The 17047-nt window shown below is 44.3% G+C and overlaps 1 protein-coding gene across 2 annotated transcripts in view; it reads right to left on the reverse strand.

Annotated features, from left to right (window-relative positions):
• Positions 1-16153, reverse strand: part of AHCTF1 (AT-hook containing transcription factor 1) — an 82797-nt gene extending 66644 nt beyond the window's left edge. The window contains exons 1-3 of one of the 2 annotated variants that reach the window (XM_037895371.2): positions 15907-16153; positions 2610-2736; positions 1677-1930 (exon numbers count right to left, since the gene is read on the reverse strand). In XM_037895371.2, coding sequence (XP_037751299.1) covers positions 1677-1930; positions 2610-2730 — 375 coding nt within the window. In that variant the 5' untranslated portion in view covers positions 2731-2736; positions 15907-16153. Of the gene's footprint in view, positions 1-1676; positions 1931-2609; positions 2751-15906 lie in introns of both variants that reach the window. The other variant, XM_037895372.2, reaches the window with a different exon arrangement.
• Between the last annotated feature and the right edge of the window lie 894 nt (positions 16154-17047).

The raw sequence follows: 17047 nt of genomic DNA on the forward strand, positions 1-17047 counted from the left end.
AGAAAGTTACAATATTTCCAACTGGGATCGTTGTTCCATCTCAGTAAGCAATAGCTACAACTTTCTATTGGCTAGTTTCCTTAAGAGAAGGATGACTGAAGGTCATAAACTCAGTAGAGCAACTCCAGACAGTTAAACCAGTTAAGAAAGTAGGGTCCCAAGTCCAAGGTGCTTCTTTTTAGATTGATACTATCTAATTTGGGGGGTACCAATCATATATGCAGGAAACAGACTTGCAAGGAAGTTGTGCTTCCCACTAGATGCAAGCTCACCTGTGGAGATGAAGATAACTGGTTTGCTAATGCCCCCTGCCTTATTCCAAAACACAAAAGAAAGTTCACAAGTCTAAGCGCACAGTCTCCGGTTAGCTAGTTTGAGATTCTAAGGGAGTCGTCGTAATTTATTTACAACACAAATCAATTTCTAGGATTTGCAATTTTATTAAAGATATTGTCGTTTTACTCAAAGAGCTTTTAAGAATATGTATGGGAAGGAGGCCTAAAGTATACAGGGTTTGGTTGTTTTTAGGTTTATATGAGCAACTGGTTCTTCACATCTTTCATCCCCTTCTACTCACAAAAATCATAGAAATGTAGGATTGGAAGGGACTTTAAGAGGTCATCCACTCCAGCCCCGTTTTGAGAGACCTAGCAGACCAAGCAGACCTAGACCATCCTTAACAGTTAGCCAAACATCTAACTTATTCTTAAAAATCTTCATTGACAGGGATTCCACAGTCTTCCTTGGAAGCCTATTCCAGATTTTAATTATTCTTATAGTTAAAACGATTTTCCTAATATCTAACCTAAATCTCCCTTGCTGCAGATTGAGTCCATTACTTCTTGTCCTACTTTTGGTGGGCACGGAGGACAGTAATCAATTGTTCTCTTTATAACAGTCCTCAACATACTTGAAGATTTAGTTCCCTCCCAGTCTTCTTTTCTCACGACTACATATGCCCACTGTTTTTAACCTTTCCTCATAGTTCTAGTTTCCTAAACCTTTTATCATTTTTGCTGCTCTCCTAAGGATGCTCCAGTTAACCCATGTCTTTCCTAAACTGTGGCACCCAAAACTATACACAACACTCCAGTTGAGGCCTCACCAGTGCTGAGCAGAGAAAGACAATTAGATATGACACTCCTGTTTTCACACCCCAGAATATTAGCCTTTTTCACAACTGCTGGCTCATACTCAATTTATGATTCACTATAACCCCCAGATACTTTTCTGCAGTACTACTCCCCAGACAGTTATTCCCCATTTTGCATTTGATTTTTCTTTCCTGGGTGTAGTACTTTGCACTTGTCTTTACTGAATTTCATCTGGTTGATTTCAGACCAATTATCCAATTTATCAAGATCATTTTTAACACTAGTCCTGTCCTTCAAAGTGCTAGCAACCCCTACCATCTTGAAGTCACTTTGAATAATCCAACAGCTAAGAAACCTGTAGTACAAGTGAATTTTTTTTTTTTTTTTTTTTTTTTTTTTTACTTTCAGCATTAGTTAAGAGACCGTTGGTACCTTCCAACCCAAGTTCTGATATCAAGATTAAGTCCACTATGTACTGTAAGTTGGTATCTTTGCAACCATCCCTATAAAACCTTCCTCGAAACAGAATTCTATGGCATACAACAGAACAGAAGCTTTGCTTTTAGATTAAAAAGTACATACCCTTCCTGGAAGAACAACTGCTTTTACCACTCTTGATACTCCAAGGTCATACAGACAGAGAACACTCCCTTCTGCTTCTTCCAATCCAACTAGAAGTCCAGTTCTTTTCTGCCAGGAAAATTCCTTCACCACAAGGACAGTGGGTGGGTGTTCATTTACTCCATTGAAACGATATGCAGACAGCCGTTCTCCCGTGATAGAGTTTACTACCTCAAGCTGAGGACCACAGGCCAAGTAAGCCAGTCCATTTCTCCCTAAAGTGAAATAAGGGGAAAAGTTTATGTAAGAATGATAAACACAGAAGGATTCATTTGAAATTATAAAATATTAGATAATGATTTGGGGATGAGTCCACCCAAAATAGTTTAGTTAGAAATGTACATAGTTTTAATGTATTACTATGTCTAAGTTTGAGACTGTGCACGCATACACACATACAAAACAGAATTAACATACACTCTTTTACTACAACATGAAATTTAAGAACAATGGGATCTACACAGAGCTAGGACCAAGTGGGTTACTGAATTACAGGCAACAGCTTAAAAACAGCAGCATTTTGGGAAAACTCACCTGATATGAACCTCCTGGCTTCATAAAGCTATTGGTAAACTCACCTGATACATCTTAATGGAGCCAACACATTTCACAAGTAAAAAGAAAAGGAGTACTTGTGGCACCTTAGAGACTAACCAATTTATTTGAGCATAACCTTTCGTGAGCTACAGCTCACTTCATCGGATGCATACTGTGGAAAGTACAGCATATCTTTTTATACACACAAACCATGAAAAAATGGGTGTTTACCACTACAAAAGGCTGTTACTCTGCCACAAGTAAAATGTATCACTACTATATGTATTTAGATAACCCACACTCACAAGTAATTATTAATTCCAATATTAACAACAAGTTTCAGAGGAAGAGGATTACCTCCAGCAAACTTCCCACGAAGTACAGATTCTAGTGTTATCTCATCTTCTCCAAGTGCTTGAACAGTCACTTCTGGAAACTGCAGCAGACTGCTTGTTACCTGAGCGGTTAGGTCTCGCATACTTCACTGTAAATAAAGAACTACATTAAATAAGTATATTTAGTCAGCACCTAACAAATCTGACATTTTATAAAGAGTTTGTCAAACAATACAACACCCTGAATTATCTGTAGTTCTTTCCATCATATCCAATAGTATCAAAATACTTCTCCCTACAACTTCCTCCTAAATACCTACCTACAAGTATGTTGTAGCAACTTTAATGGCCCATTTTGTAAACTTTGGCAACTAATTTAAACCACCACCTTTGGGTAAAGACAGGAGACACAGATGGACTTTCAAACCATTTTTCTTTTCCCCAAGAGCTGGAATATTCATCTCATGATGAAAAAAGATCATCAGAAAGAATTGTCCAAAGTTTTATTTAAAAAAAAAAAAAAAAAAAAAAAAGTGAATTATTCCTCTGTCCCCTCACTCACTGCTGACTACTTTTGATCTTGAGGCTTATAAACAAGCAAAAACTTTAGTGCCATAAAACCATTTGTCTGCATCAGCTGCTCAGTACATGTCCCATTTTCTCAGCCACTCACTCTTGTACATTCAGGCAGGAATAATAAGGCCAGCTGGTGACCCCATAGAGCAGTGTGCTCAATTTCTTGCTCTTCAGATGCCTGTAAGGTCATCAGTAACCTGAAGGGCAACAATACTAATGCCAGGTCACGGCAGGTAAATAAATGAGGAAGAACTTAAGTCTACCCACTTACTTGTTAGTAAAATAATAATTGCTAGTTAAAACAATCTTTTTAAAAAGACATTTCAATTTACCATTAAGCATTTGGTTTTTTGGTTCCCTCCTGCTTAATTTTATAGTTTACTTTGGCAATTATTATCCCTCACGTTAGAACACAACAAATAAGGGCCGCCTACAATCTCTTGAGTTCATGGACTTTGACAGTTAGCTCATCAAGTCTTTCTAAAATTCCATTGCCTCTGGCGTAGATTTCAAGAGTTTTTCAGAAAACAGATCACACACACAGACCCAACAATAGATTATCAATCAGGTCAACAGGTAAGATATTGTGCAGTTTTTTTTGTTTTTTTTAAAATGACAAATGTGTGGTTCTATTATAAATCTATTCTTGGAGATACCTCTTTATCACTAAACTCATTTGAGGAAATAATATAAATTTCAGAATGGTTCTAGTAGAAAAGAAACACAGTCGGATACAAACTGTTAGGATAACAAAAATCTACAAAATACTCCTTCTCTAGGATCTTTCTAGTAAAGGGCTTGATGTTTTAGGACCACAACTTTCCAGGATCTCTTCCTTTTGACTCCTTTCACAGTATTCTGACACTCCAGACAGAATATTTTTAATGTGGTACTTTGGGACTCAAATAATACTTCAGATTCCCAGGACGACTCATCTTATCAAATTTCAGAGGATGGCTTTATCTTACTGCATAGGAAATTCATCAGTTTCAAGAAGACCATGCAGTCACATGTGTAGAGATAAGTGTCTCTCTTTCCGCAAGAAACTCTTTTTGAAGGAAAAACCTTTAACGTTTTGATACAAGAAGTCAGAGTTTGATTCCGCAAGAAGAAAAGCTCTGTTATCATGGGGACTTCAATCTGAGTGACATATGCTGGATGTCTCATCCTGCCAGGACTAAAACATCCTCAGAATCGCTAAAAATTATACATGACAGTTTCTTATCTGAAGTAGTATTGGATCCAACACAGGGGAATTCTGTATTAGACCTCATCTGACAGATAAAGAGGAATTGATATAGAATTAAAAACTATTGATAGCTTACAAGTGATTATGGCTTGATTATATTTATGTGCAAACAGAATAAAATTCAAACCAGTAGTAAATAAATACACACACACACGCACTTTAAAAGGGCCAATTTCACAAAGCTGGAAACCATTTTGAATCAAATCGGTTAGGAGAAAAAATTTAAAAGAAAAATGTGAATGTCAATGGGGAACTATTTAAGAATAGTTTACTAGATGCCCAAAACCTCACAATTCCACAATCAAGAAAGATGCCCATCCTGGTTAAAAAGCCAACCTGGCTTAGAAAGTGAAAGCGAAAGCAGATATACAGAATAAAAATAATGCAAATGGAAGTTGATAGCAATTAATATAAATCAGAGGCTAGGAATTGAAGAAAACTGATAAGGGAAGCCAAACGACAAAAACAGAAATCTACAGCCAGCAGAATTAAGGACAATAAGAAGGAATTTTTAATTTGTACCAGGAACAAAAGGAATCTGAATAGTAGTACTGGTCCATTACTAGATGGAAACAGTAGAGTTGTCAACAATAATGCAAAAAAGGCAGAAGTCTTCAATAAATATTTCTGTTCTGTATTTTGGAAAAAGTCAAACGTAGTTATATCATATAACGATAATATACCATCCCAACAGTAACTAAGCAGGATGTTTAGCAACAGCTGCTAAAAGTGTCTAGCTTTAAATCAGCAGGTCCAGATAACTTGCACGCAAGAGTTTTAAAAGATCTAGCTTAGGTGCTCTCTGGACAATTAGTGTTGATTTTGGAGAAGGTCCAGAGGACTGGAAGAAATCTAATATTGGGCCAATATTTAAAGAAGGTAATTACAGGCCTGTCAGCCTGACATTGAACCTAGACAAAATGCTGATATGGGACTCAATTAAAAAAATTAAATCAGGGTAATATAATTAATGCCAATCAAGGTAGGTTTATGGAAAATAGATCCTGGCAAACGACTTTCTGTGAGATTATGAGTTTGGTTGATAATGGTAATATTGTGGATGTAATAGACTTAATACTTCTGACACTGCATTACATTTTGATTAGAATAATACAAAAACAACACAGCACTCATTAAATGGATTAAAAACTAGCTAACTGATAGGTCTGAAAATACAACTGTAAACAGGGAATCATCATAAAGTGTGTCCTAGTAGGGTCCCCCAGGTATCCATTCTCGGTCCCATAGCATTGAACATTTTTATCAATGACCTGAAAGAAAACAACATTATAGATTTAAGTTTACAAATGATACAAAGATTGGGGGAGTGGTAAAAAAAGAACAGGACAGGTCACTGATATACAGCGATCTAGATCACTTGGTAAGCTGGATGAAAATAAACAATGTGTGTTTTAATATGGCCATATGTAGAATCATACTTCCAGAAATAAATAATGCAGGGTATACTTACAGGTTGGGGGTTCTATACTGAGAAGCAGTGACTCTGAAAAGGGCTTGGGAGTCATGAGTTCTCAGTGTGATATTGTGGCCAAAAGGGCTGTGATCCTTGGAAGTGTACCTCTACCCTGATATGACGTGGTCCTCAGGAGACAAAAAAAAAAAAAAAAAAAACTCTCACCACATTATAGGTGAGACTGCGTTATATTGAACTTCCTTTGGCCCCCCCGTTCCTTGTTCCCTGACCACCCCCTCCAGAGACTCCCCCGTCCCTAATCACCCCCAGGACCCGACCCCACCCCCCTACCCAACCCCCTGCTCCCTGTCCCCTGACTGCTCCGATCCCTATCCACACACCCCGCCCCCTGACAGGCGCTTACCAGCAGTGGCGGGAAGCAGAGCAACGTGGCCGCAGGCCGCTCCACTCTGCCACCTCCCAGCCACGCAGCACTCCGCTTCCCGCCGCCAGTGAGTGCAGGGAGATTAGGGAAAGGACACCCTTCGTACTCACCGGCGGCGGGAAGAGGAGCGACACGGCTGGGAGCTGGCGGATTGGAGCAGGCTGGGGCCAGGCTGCTCCACTTCCGCCGCTGCCGGTGAGTGCGGGGGGAACCCTTTCCCCCAAGCCCCGTCCCCCGAGCGACATGGCTGGGGCTGGGGCAAGAGAAGCAGAGCGGGCTGCTCCTGGCCCCCCGCTAATCCTCCGGGCCACTCTGGGACTGCGGGGCCCCCAGAAGTGCACCCCCACAGCTTCTACACTTGCTCAAAGGCTTGCCTTAGCATATAGCACTACAGCTGAGCCTCTGTAACACTTTAGTAAAGACGCTCCTACGCTGACAAGAGAGCTTTTTCCGTCAATCCATCTCCTCAAGAAGTAGCTATGTCAACAGGAGAAGCTCTTGTTGACATAGTGCGGTCTACACCGGTGGATTAAATCAGTATAACTACATCATTCAGGGGTTTGGATTTTTCACACAACTGAGCAACATATAACAGACTTATATCAGTATAACTAGTTTATTTAATTTTATATATGTTTATTCTTTGCAGAGATCCAGGTGTAACTGATGCCTGGCTGTCTGGGCCAGGGGGCCATGTCCATGGAGAGTCCCAGAAGACAACTGCCCGGATTTTGGCACCTAGCAACTAATGACCATGAAGGGCTCACCCTCTGCAGGAAACCAACCAGGTTTGACCAGCTGGAGAACAAAGGGCTATGGAGGAGGGCCAGGTGACAATGTTTACCCTGGAACAAGAACAAAGGACCGAGGAAGGGTCAGGGGGGTTGTTAAGTGTGGGCTGTTGGAGGGGAGAAGCAGCTTCTGGACTGGGACTCAGAAGGGATCAGAGGAGAGCTCTGGGCTCTGAACTGACCCAGACGGACTATGCTGTAACCTTCTGTTTTCTGTCATAACCAAGGACTTTCCACTCTGTGTTCCAGACATCTGATAAACCCTTGTGCTTTTACAACACTGGCTGAGTGTCACTCCAGATTAAGGAAACTGGGAGTGCATTGCTCCCTTTGGGTGCGTAAATCTCCTTCTGGGGTCCAGTCCAGGTGGGAGATTCTGCAAGGAGTTCATGGCGAGAGGCAGAGGAGCCAAAGGCTCCAAGATTCAGTCCCAGGAGGTAGTGAAGCCAAGGGACTTATCCCAGTGAGAGTGAGATACCCTAAGGGGACTGACACACAGAAGGAGGTCATCACTGGGACTGTTCCAGAACTATTTGAGAGCACTGAATCTGTGGATCCGTGACAACAGGTGCTGCTGAAACTGGTGCAGATAACCATTTAAGTGTTAGGGCTGGTCTACACTACAGGGAGATCAACGCTGCTGCAATGCAGTAGGGATCGATTTAGCAGGTCTAGTGGAGACCCGCGAAATCAATGGCAGAGTGCTCTCCGGTGGACCCCAGTACCCTTACTCTTCTTGGAGAAGTCGATCGGAGAGCATCTCCTACTGACTCAACACTGTGAAGACACTGGGGTAAGTCAACCTAAGCTACATCGAATCCAGCTACGTTATTCACATAGGTGGAGTAGCTTAACTTAGGTCAACTTACCCCCGTAGTGAAGACAAGCCCTAAGTGTGGATGGAACAACCTTTTGCAGAATCATACATCCTGGCAACTAAGTTGTTTTCAACATCAAGTCAGCAGCACCTACTGTTTAAAATTTGTCATTAACTAGTCGGTTCATTAGTGTAAACAGGCTATGATGATCTAGATTTAACAAATAAAATGTATGACTGTTACATAGGCATTTTTGTTAGTCTCCTGCTATTCACGTTGGTAGGTGGTGCAAACACACAGCATCTCTGATATACAGATTTAGAAGCCTAATTTTAGGCTTTGAAAACTTTGGCCACTGTACTTAGCATTTGCTCTGAACAAGTACAATCACAATGGTGGTGAGAGCACCTGTGCATCATTTAGAACCTTATATGTGGACACTGGCACGTTAAGACATTCCAGGGGCTTATAACTAAGGCTACGATTATGTCACAGAGGTCACAGAAACCCCAGAAGCTGTGGGTGCTGGACCCTCCTCCTTCCTCATTTTGCCAGTGGTATTTTTAGTAAAAAAATCACAGACAGATCATGGGCGTCTGTTAATTTTTGCTTATTGTCCGTGACCAGTCAGTGATTTTTACTAAAAATATCCCTGACAAAATCTAAGCCTTACTTATAACACTGGTTGCAACCTAAATGTTGTAGTGCAAATAAAGCTCTTACGTTATCAGTGCATGCTGGGAGAGAGATTATAGACCAGAGGTGGACAAATGACAGCCCGTGGGCCACATCCGGCCTGGCCCCTGAGCTCTTGGCCAGGGAGCCTAGCCCCCAGCCTCGCCCCTGCTGTCCCCCCTCCCCCACAGCCGGTGTGGCTGGCTTCGGCCAGGCAGCGGGGCTACGAGCTCCTGCTGCTCTGAGCGGCATGGTAAGGGGGAAAGGAGCGGGGGGTTGAAGAAGGGGAAGGGGGGTTCCAGGGGGCAGTCAGGGAACAGGGAATAGTTGGATGGGGCAGAGGTTTTGGGGGGGGGTTGTTGGGGGGGGGAGCAGGGGGGATTGGATTAAGGCATGGGAGTCCCAGGGGGCCTGTCAGGGCATGGGGGTGTGGATAGGGGTCAGGGCAGTCGGGGGGGGGGGGGGGGGGGGAGTGGATGGGGGGGTGTCCCAGGGGGCAGTTAGGGGCAGGGGGTCCCAGGAGGGGGCAGTCAGGGGACAAAGAACAGGGGGGTTGAATGGGTCAGGGGTTCTGGGGGTGGTGGTCAGGGGACGGAAAATGGGAGGGGGGGGTTGGATAGGCGTGGAAGTCCGGGGGGGCCTGTTGGGGGGCCGGGGCAGTCAGGGAACAGGGGGGGGGGGGGTGGATAGGGGATGGGGCCCCGGGGGGTGGTTAGGGGTTGGAGGTTCCGGGAGGGGGCGGTCAGGGGACAAGCAGCAGGGGGGGTTGAATGACTCGGGAGTTCTGGGGGTGGTGGTCAGGGGACGGGGAATGGGGGAGAGGGGGTTGGATAGGCATGGGAGTCCCGGGGGGCCTGCTTGCGGGCAGAGGGTTGTTAGGGGTTGGGGCAGTCAGGGGACAGGGAGCAGGGGGGTTGGATAGAGGGTGGGATCCCAGGGGTCGGTTAGTGGCGAGGGTCGGGGCAGTCAGGGGACAAGGAGTAGGGGGGGTTGGATGGGTCGGAGGTTCTAAGGGGGGCAGTCAGGGGCCGGAAAGTGGGAGGGGGTAGAGCCCAGGCTGTTTGGGGAGGCACAGCCTTCCCTACCAGGCCCTCCAGTTTCACAATCCCGACGTGGCCCTCGGGCCAAAAAGTTTGCCCACCCCTGTTATAGAACATTGAGATGCCATTTATAATAACTACCTTGGAAGACACACACAGTGTGGAAACATCCATACCATCAGAAGGAACACAACTTCTGTTTACAATTAAGTTACGTACAAGCAGTAACCTAGCTTTAGAGGGCAGGGGGAAGGGATGCTGTGGGATGGACTGGGGGACCTGACTTATTCCACATCACACAGAGACCCTATTTGAAAGATGTTTAAAAAGGTTTGTGTGTCTATTGCCAGCATCAAAAAAAGCAGCATATACCAATGGCAAAAAGTATCACAGACATAGAGCCTGGTACCAAGAACAAGGCAACATTTTGAAAAGAATGTTGCTGATGGCAAGGATGCTGCTGCAGTCAGCCAGACTGAAAATTCTGGATCTATTGTTTCCTGTGCCAGCATAAAAGACACAATCACAACAGAGACTGTTAGAGTTTCTAATGGGATAAGATAGTACTGGCAGTGAGTTTTTGTTGTTTTTTTTTTTTTTTTAATCATTTTAAAGTGAAAATGGGCTGAATATTTTTATTTGCTATAAAAACCCCATAAGGAAAAAGGCTTTTTAAAGTTTTAACATGCTGGTATTAATGGCTTTGCTTAGTTTAATTCTAACAATAAACCGAATATGCTTTGAAGAATAAATTAATGTCTAGTAAGTCAGAAATACAACAGAGACCTTTATTATGGAAAAAAAGAAGACTAAAGAACAGCAATTTGTAAAAACAAGTCATTGTTTGAACAAGACACCAAATGGAAATATTAGCTTGGTAATAAGTTGACTATACTTTTAAAACAACAAATAGATAGAAGATTTTTGTCTCTTCTACCAGGTGAAGAGGCAAAATTTCTCTTTAAGATACTTAAAGATAAGAAAATTTAAATTGTTGATTTAAATCAATCCCTTTTTCAGCTAATTAAAGGACTAAAATAAATTGTAAAGGCTGGTCTTAAATCAATGGTTCACAAGCTAGGGTCTGTGGAAAGCTGGCAAGTCACATGGTGCTAATCCACGACCCATTCCCAGTCTAGGTTTTTCATTGCAAAAGAGCCTGGAGGCCGTAAATGCACCTGGAAACAAGGAACCAGCCTACAGACCACTGCTACATTAAAAGGAAAAAAGAGAAATAACTACCTTGGAAGACCCACACTGTGCCCAAAGATACTGAAGCTACTAGTGGGAGAATAATATGCAGAGGAGGTACAATCCGGCCAGGGAGTACATCCAAGGGAGTAGTACAGGGGTCTCCAAAAGTGAATGCTTTCAATGGCTTTCCAAATATGGCTCCATTTCTTTCCAAATATAGCACTTAGCATTTCCAAATGGGTAATGGCAAAAAACAGCAGGCTCACAAGGAAATCCCTCAACTTTGCAGAGCCAGATTGAAAATCAAAACTAACAAGGCTGCGTTTTTTTGGGAGGTGCTATGTGTAGAGCAAAAACCCTGGGTTCTTCTCTAGGAGTTTATTCTGTGACACTATGGCTTTGTCTATAGCAGACATTTAAAAGTAATTACCGCTGATTCCAACACCAGTTCAGCTGAACTGATGAGAATTGTGAAGACAGGGCTCCAGTGGTTGGCCCCACTTTTAACACAGTTTTCATTAAACCCTCTTTTCAGCAGGTTTAATTAAATGGTGGTACATATAACTGTCAGAAGCTGCCTGCGCCTTGTCTACACTAGGGCTTCCTCCAACAAAGCAGGGGAGTTTTGTAAGTTTTGTGAGGAACATGGATCTGCTCTATAATTATGAATTCTGTATATTGACCTGGTTATTGGGACATTAGTGTATGAGTATACTGAGTAAATCAACAGGGCTGCTGGGAAACAAGCGGGAAAGCAAAAAAATGGTTCAGGTTAAGATACCTTCAGCAAAGTACAAAGGGAAAGTCACTGCCTCCCTGACTCCACCACCTGCTGAATTCACCAAAGTAGTATGGATAAGCAGGGCCAACAACTAGGAACAGATCAGATCAAAACCCTGGCTGGATTAAAAATGACTCTCTCTACAGGGAAGCAGTTCTTGGGGAGCTGTTCAGATTGATAAAGGCACACTCTGAAGTATGTGAAGAAGCTAGAACTGCCTGGCCCACCATTACAGGACTGTAGGTAAGATATGTGCATGTAGCCTGGTTTAAAAATCCTTTTTCTTATGATTTGTCCTACCATTAAGGTTCAGCAATACTTTGGTTTAAGACGACTGTCTGGTCACTACACTCACCCTGGTTTCAGACTCCCAAAAGGAAGAATCAGAAGCGCTCAAACCCAGTCGGACCTGCTGGGTACATGGTCTAGACACAGTGTACTGTAGCCCCAGGCCAAGTGGGAAAACTGCAGAATTCCAACCCAGGAGAGGTAAATACATGAGATCCGATACTCGAGTGGGGGCACTCAGATACATCAGAGAGTAGGTAGAGGTACAGCTAGCCCTGTAAGCATGACAGTAGTATGTTCTTAGCTACTAAAAAACAGGTAGCCAGCAGGGAAGTTTGAAGTGGTACTTGAATAAGCCAAACCTTTAACTTCCAGCTCTTTCCTGTTCCAAAGTAGTAATTTTGGAAGCTCACACTTCAACCATTTCCCCCCATACTACATACTTCAGTTCAAGGCATATCATGGGCTATTTTGGAGAAAGTCAATGTGCCATGAACCTACCAAAGCCAGAGATCTGGGACAAAAGATGACATCAGTTTCAACTGAAAGGAGTACCCGCAAGACTGGTTCACAGAAAAGTAGTCTTGTTTGCCTACTGCAGAGCAAGTCAAAGAAGGGCTCAGGGGCATACAGAGGACTTTGTAAGAGGAATCCTCAACATGCTCTTCTGCAAGGAGGACTGAGTAGAGGCAGGGTAGAAAAGACATCATCGAAGATACTATCCTTCATTTACCGAAAGTCTCAACATTATAGCATCTATCACACTGGATGAGGAAGGCTGAATGTTACTTCTTCTGGACCAAGTCAACATTTCAATCAGCCACACAAGAAATCTGTTAAAACAATTTGAGGCATTGCAGCTCCCAGCTGACACTGATCCAGGGAGTACGGGACCTAATACTTTATACTTAGGGAGGCAACAGTTATTACACAACAAGTACCGGGGAGGGGTTAAGATGATCTGGTTTACTGACTAGCAGTAAAAAGTGTGTGTAAAACTCTAGTATGTTGGGGGGGAAATGGGAAGAGTCTGCAGAAAGGGAAATGAGAGAAGATAGCGAGTTCACTTTGGAAAACACCATCTTCCACAGTTTATATTAGGTAAATAAAACTGTTACAAAACTATTTTTCTCTGGTATCCAGTTCTATGGCTTTTTCTTTTTTAAACCCGGAAGTATTTGATAAATCCTGGAGGGATGTTAGGAAGAGAGGGAACTTTAAGCACAATGGTGCTCATGTTCAATGAGCCAGCAATTCTGTCATATCTTCCCATAAAAGGAATAAGTAAGTTTGTGATTTATTGGTGGTAGCAGTTGGTAAGCTCATCCCTACCTGTATTCAGAAACAAGCTCCCCTGCGCAGGACCCATGAAGTTTTGAATGAGAACCTTGATATTTAATCTAGAAACTAACCATCACTCTAATAAAGCCACTGGCAAGAGAGAGCTTGTCTATGGCAGAATACAAAAAGAATCAGGCCTATTTCACTATTGCCGTTATCCATTGCTTTCTGAAAGGAGGCAGGAGTGATGAGCCACGATTTTTGTAGTTTCACTCTGCTGCCTCAGGAATTCTGTGTGCAGCAGGAGTAAAATGGGAAAAAGGACTCTCTCTTCTTCATCCCTTCTCCAAGCCCATTGAGCTTCTGCATTAGCTACAGCCAATAAACTTAATCTACCACCTAAGCATTAGAGTTATTAGTCTTGACACACATTAAAGTTTGATGCAAGGTTTAAATAATTTTCAACCATACGTTCAGAAACAGCACTGCACCAAAAAAGCGTATGGCAATAACCATCCTATAGTATAGGCTTATTTTTTGGGGTGAGGGGGAGCCTGTCATAAATATAAAGGGAAGGGTAACCACCTTTCTGTAAGAGCATGTATACAGTGCTATAAAATCCCTCCTGGCCAGAAGCAACATCCTGTTACCTGTAAAGGGTTAAGAAGCTCAGCTAACCTGGCTGGCACCTGACCCAAAGGACCAATAAGGGGACAAGATACTTTCAAATCTGGGGGGGAGGGGGAGCTTTTGTTTGTGCTCTTTGTTTATGTGGTTATTCTCTCTTGGGACTGAGAGAGGCCAGACAGAAATCCATCTTCTCCAACCCATCCTAATCCCAGTCTCCAATATTGCAACCAGTATAGGTAAGCCAGGCAAGGCGGATTAGTTTATCTTTTGTTTTATGTGAATTTTCCCTGTGTTAAGAGGAAGGTTTATTCCTGTTTTCTGTAACTTTAAGGTTTTGACCAGAGGGGGATCCTCTGTGTTTTGAATCTGAATACTCTGTAAAGTATTTTCCATCCTGATTTTACAGAGATGATTTTTACTTTTCTTTTTTCTTTTTTAAATAAAATCCTTCTTTTAAGAACCTGACTGATTTTTCCATTGTTCCAAGATCCAGGGATTTGGGTCTTTGATGATTTTGTAATCAATTGGTTAGGATATTATTCTCAAGCCTCCCCAGGAAAGGGGGTGTGTAGGGCTTGGGGGGATATTTTGCGGGGGAAGATGTCTCCAACTGGTCTCTTTCCCTGTTCTTTGTTTAAAATGCTTGGTGGTGGCAGCATACTGTTCAAGGACAAGGCAAAGTTTGTACCTTGGGGAAGTTTTTAACCTAAGCTGGTAAGAATAAGCTTAAGGGGTCTTTCATGCGGGTCCCCACATCTGTACCCTAGAGTTCAGAGTGGGGAAGGAACCCTGACAGAGCCACAAAGAAGTTTACATCAGGTTTTTGTCTACACCACACAATGAATCTTAAACTATTACAGTAAATAGCTATCACTGCTTTCAACAGAACCATACTTGACAGTCATTTTTAACAAGACTATACCTATTACAGTTCTACACCCAGCATATTGATTGATTGAATAAGATTCTGGTCGGTTTCAATCCTGATACTCAGTATGGCAGTGATTAACCTAAACTTCCCTGTATGGCAGTACAGAAATGATTCCAGGACAAACAAAAGCAAACAGAAATAATGGAGGGAAAGAGTGGGGATGTATCCCAGCCACCCCAGGAGGCAGGAAGCTTGTAATGCTGCCCACATGCAGTAACAACTATTAGTCAAGACTGATAGACTGGACAAGACTAGATCCCGAGAGGCATTCCCCTTAAACCATCCCATTCCCGCCCTAACAGGCAATCAGCCTTAATTGAATTCTGACTCTAGCCCCTGCTGCAGAGCCCCATTTTTACACCACCTTCTGGCTGTCGATGTTAGGAAAATTAGCAGACAACAAAAGGTTAAAAGTATTTTTCCCACTGATGGAAGTTCTGAGCTTATTGTGGTATATCTAAGATTTAAGAAAACCAGAAATGAAATTCGGAACTATTTACCATCATTATAATCCGCAACTTTGTGCCCTACCCATTGATACATACAGTACTTTAAAAAAGCATGCACCCAACAGCAGGCAATGGAAAGTTGCACCGACTCTGTAGCCACATAGCTACAAGAGTCAAAAATGCACGGGAACCTCACAAAAACGCACTACATTTCGACAAACTATCAAAAATGCACCCGCTTTACGTGCAAATCTTCCCATCCCCCCTCCCTGAAACCGAAGGTGTCTCCTGCCCAAATGTCCCCCTAGAAACTGTCTGACGGGGGAGGGGGACGGGCTAGGGACGAGGCAGCATCACTGCCAGGGAGCAGCACAGCTCGTTTGGCCGGCCGGGCTGCCGCGATCCCCACACACCCACCAGCGCCTCCATGTGCTCTGCCCGGGCCCAAGCGCTGGCGGGGCGGCGCCGAGCGACCCTCCCGCCTCACCCGCGGTCGGGCTGCACCGGGAACAGGCTGCGGCCCCTCGCTCGGGCACCGGACACCGCCATGTGCGGCGGCGCCGGCGGCTGCGAGGCCCTGGGTCACTTACATAAGGGGCCGGCTCCCCCGCCCCCTCGCCTGCTGGGCCCGCAGCGGCTGCGCCGGGCCGCTCCCTGCCCACCCCCGCCCCGTGTCCCTCCCGGGCCCGGCGCCCCGCCCGCCCCGCCAGGGAGCCGGCCTAGCCGGGCGGGCTGCAGCGGAACCTCCCGCAGGTACCTGCTGGGGCGGGTGTCACCGCCGTCTGCCCCCTGCCCGGCGCGGCTCCTCTCCCCGGTGCCGGTCAGGGCGGCGGCATCTCCCCACAGCGGTTAAGGCGGGCGCCTGCCTCTCCCGGCCTGCCCGGTTCGGCCGCACTCGGTGTCTGCGCAGCAACCCGGCCCCCCCCGACGCACACCCGCTCACCCGCTCACCACCGGGAAGGGAAGGGGGGGCAGATCTCGCGAGAGCAGCCGCCGTCACCGCGGGAATTTTCAAATTCGCAACCTTTCCCTAGGCTCAAGCGGTCCGGGGGGGAGGGGCAGGGGCTCGAACGCAACGGGCGCAGAACTACAAATACCAGCATGCACCGCTCCATCCGCTGCAGCGCAGGTTCCGGTAGTCCCTGACCATTGCAAGCCGGGAATTGTAGTCTCTTTAGGATTAGAAAGTTGTTCACCGTTCAGGCCGGAAGGGGCTGTTCTTTGGCCACTCCTGAAGAGCATTTGAGGATTTCTTCTTTCCTGTTTTTTTTTCTCCTCTTCCTCTTGTCTTCCTTTTTCTTTTCCTTTTCCTTTCTTTTCAGTCCTAGAGTCTCACTCGCTAGCACAAGGATTCAGTGTCTGGGCTAGGAACACATCAGGAAGGGCTTATTTGTTTAGAAAAGCCTTTTCCAGAAACCTCTGGTAGACAGCAATTGTTGGACTCAGTTTTAATTTTCCATGCTTCGATGTTAACTTCCTGAACACGACTTGACCATATCTGAATTAGACTGAGGGCGCATACCTCACCAATGTCTGCAGAATTTAAACTTTAATTTAAATCAAATAAATGCATAGCCTTTATCGCGGTCATGATATCATTTAAATAGCCAAAGGCACTTTCATATTGTTGCTGCTTAGGATGACCTGAGCAACAGCAGAGGCAGGCACAGAGGAGCCTCCTAAAAAAAGAAAAGGAAGGATTGTATAGCAAAGATCCTCCTTCCATTGCAGCCTTCAGATTAGCAATGAGGCTAGAAAGAAGAATGTCACCCCCTTGCGGCTCCTTTCTTCAAGTATCTGAATAGGTAGGGTGCTTCAAATGTACTCAGAACCCACTAGCCAGAGGGTGACAAAAGGATGGAGTACCCTAGCAGGATCCAGACAGAGCAATCCAGAAA

Source organism: Chelonia mydas, chromosome 3, assembly GCF_015237465.2.
Source record: "Chelonia mydas isolate rCheMyd1 chromosome 3, rCheMyd1.pri.v2, whole genome shotgun sequence".
In the NCBI taxonomy this organism is placed as follows: domain Eukaryota; kingdom Metazoa; phylum Chordata; order Testudines; family Cheloniidae; genus Chelonia; species Chelonia mydas.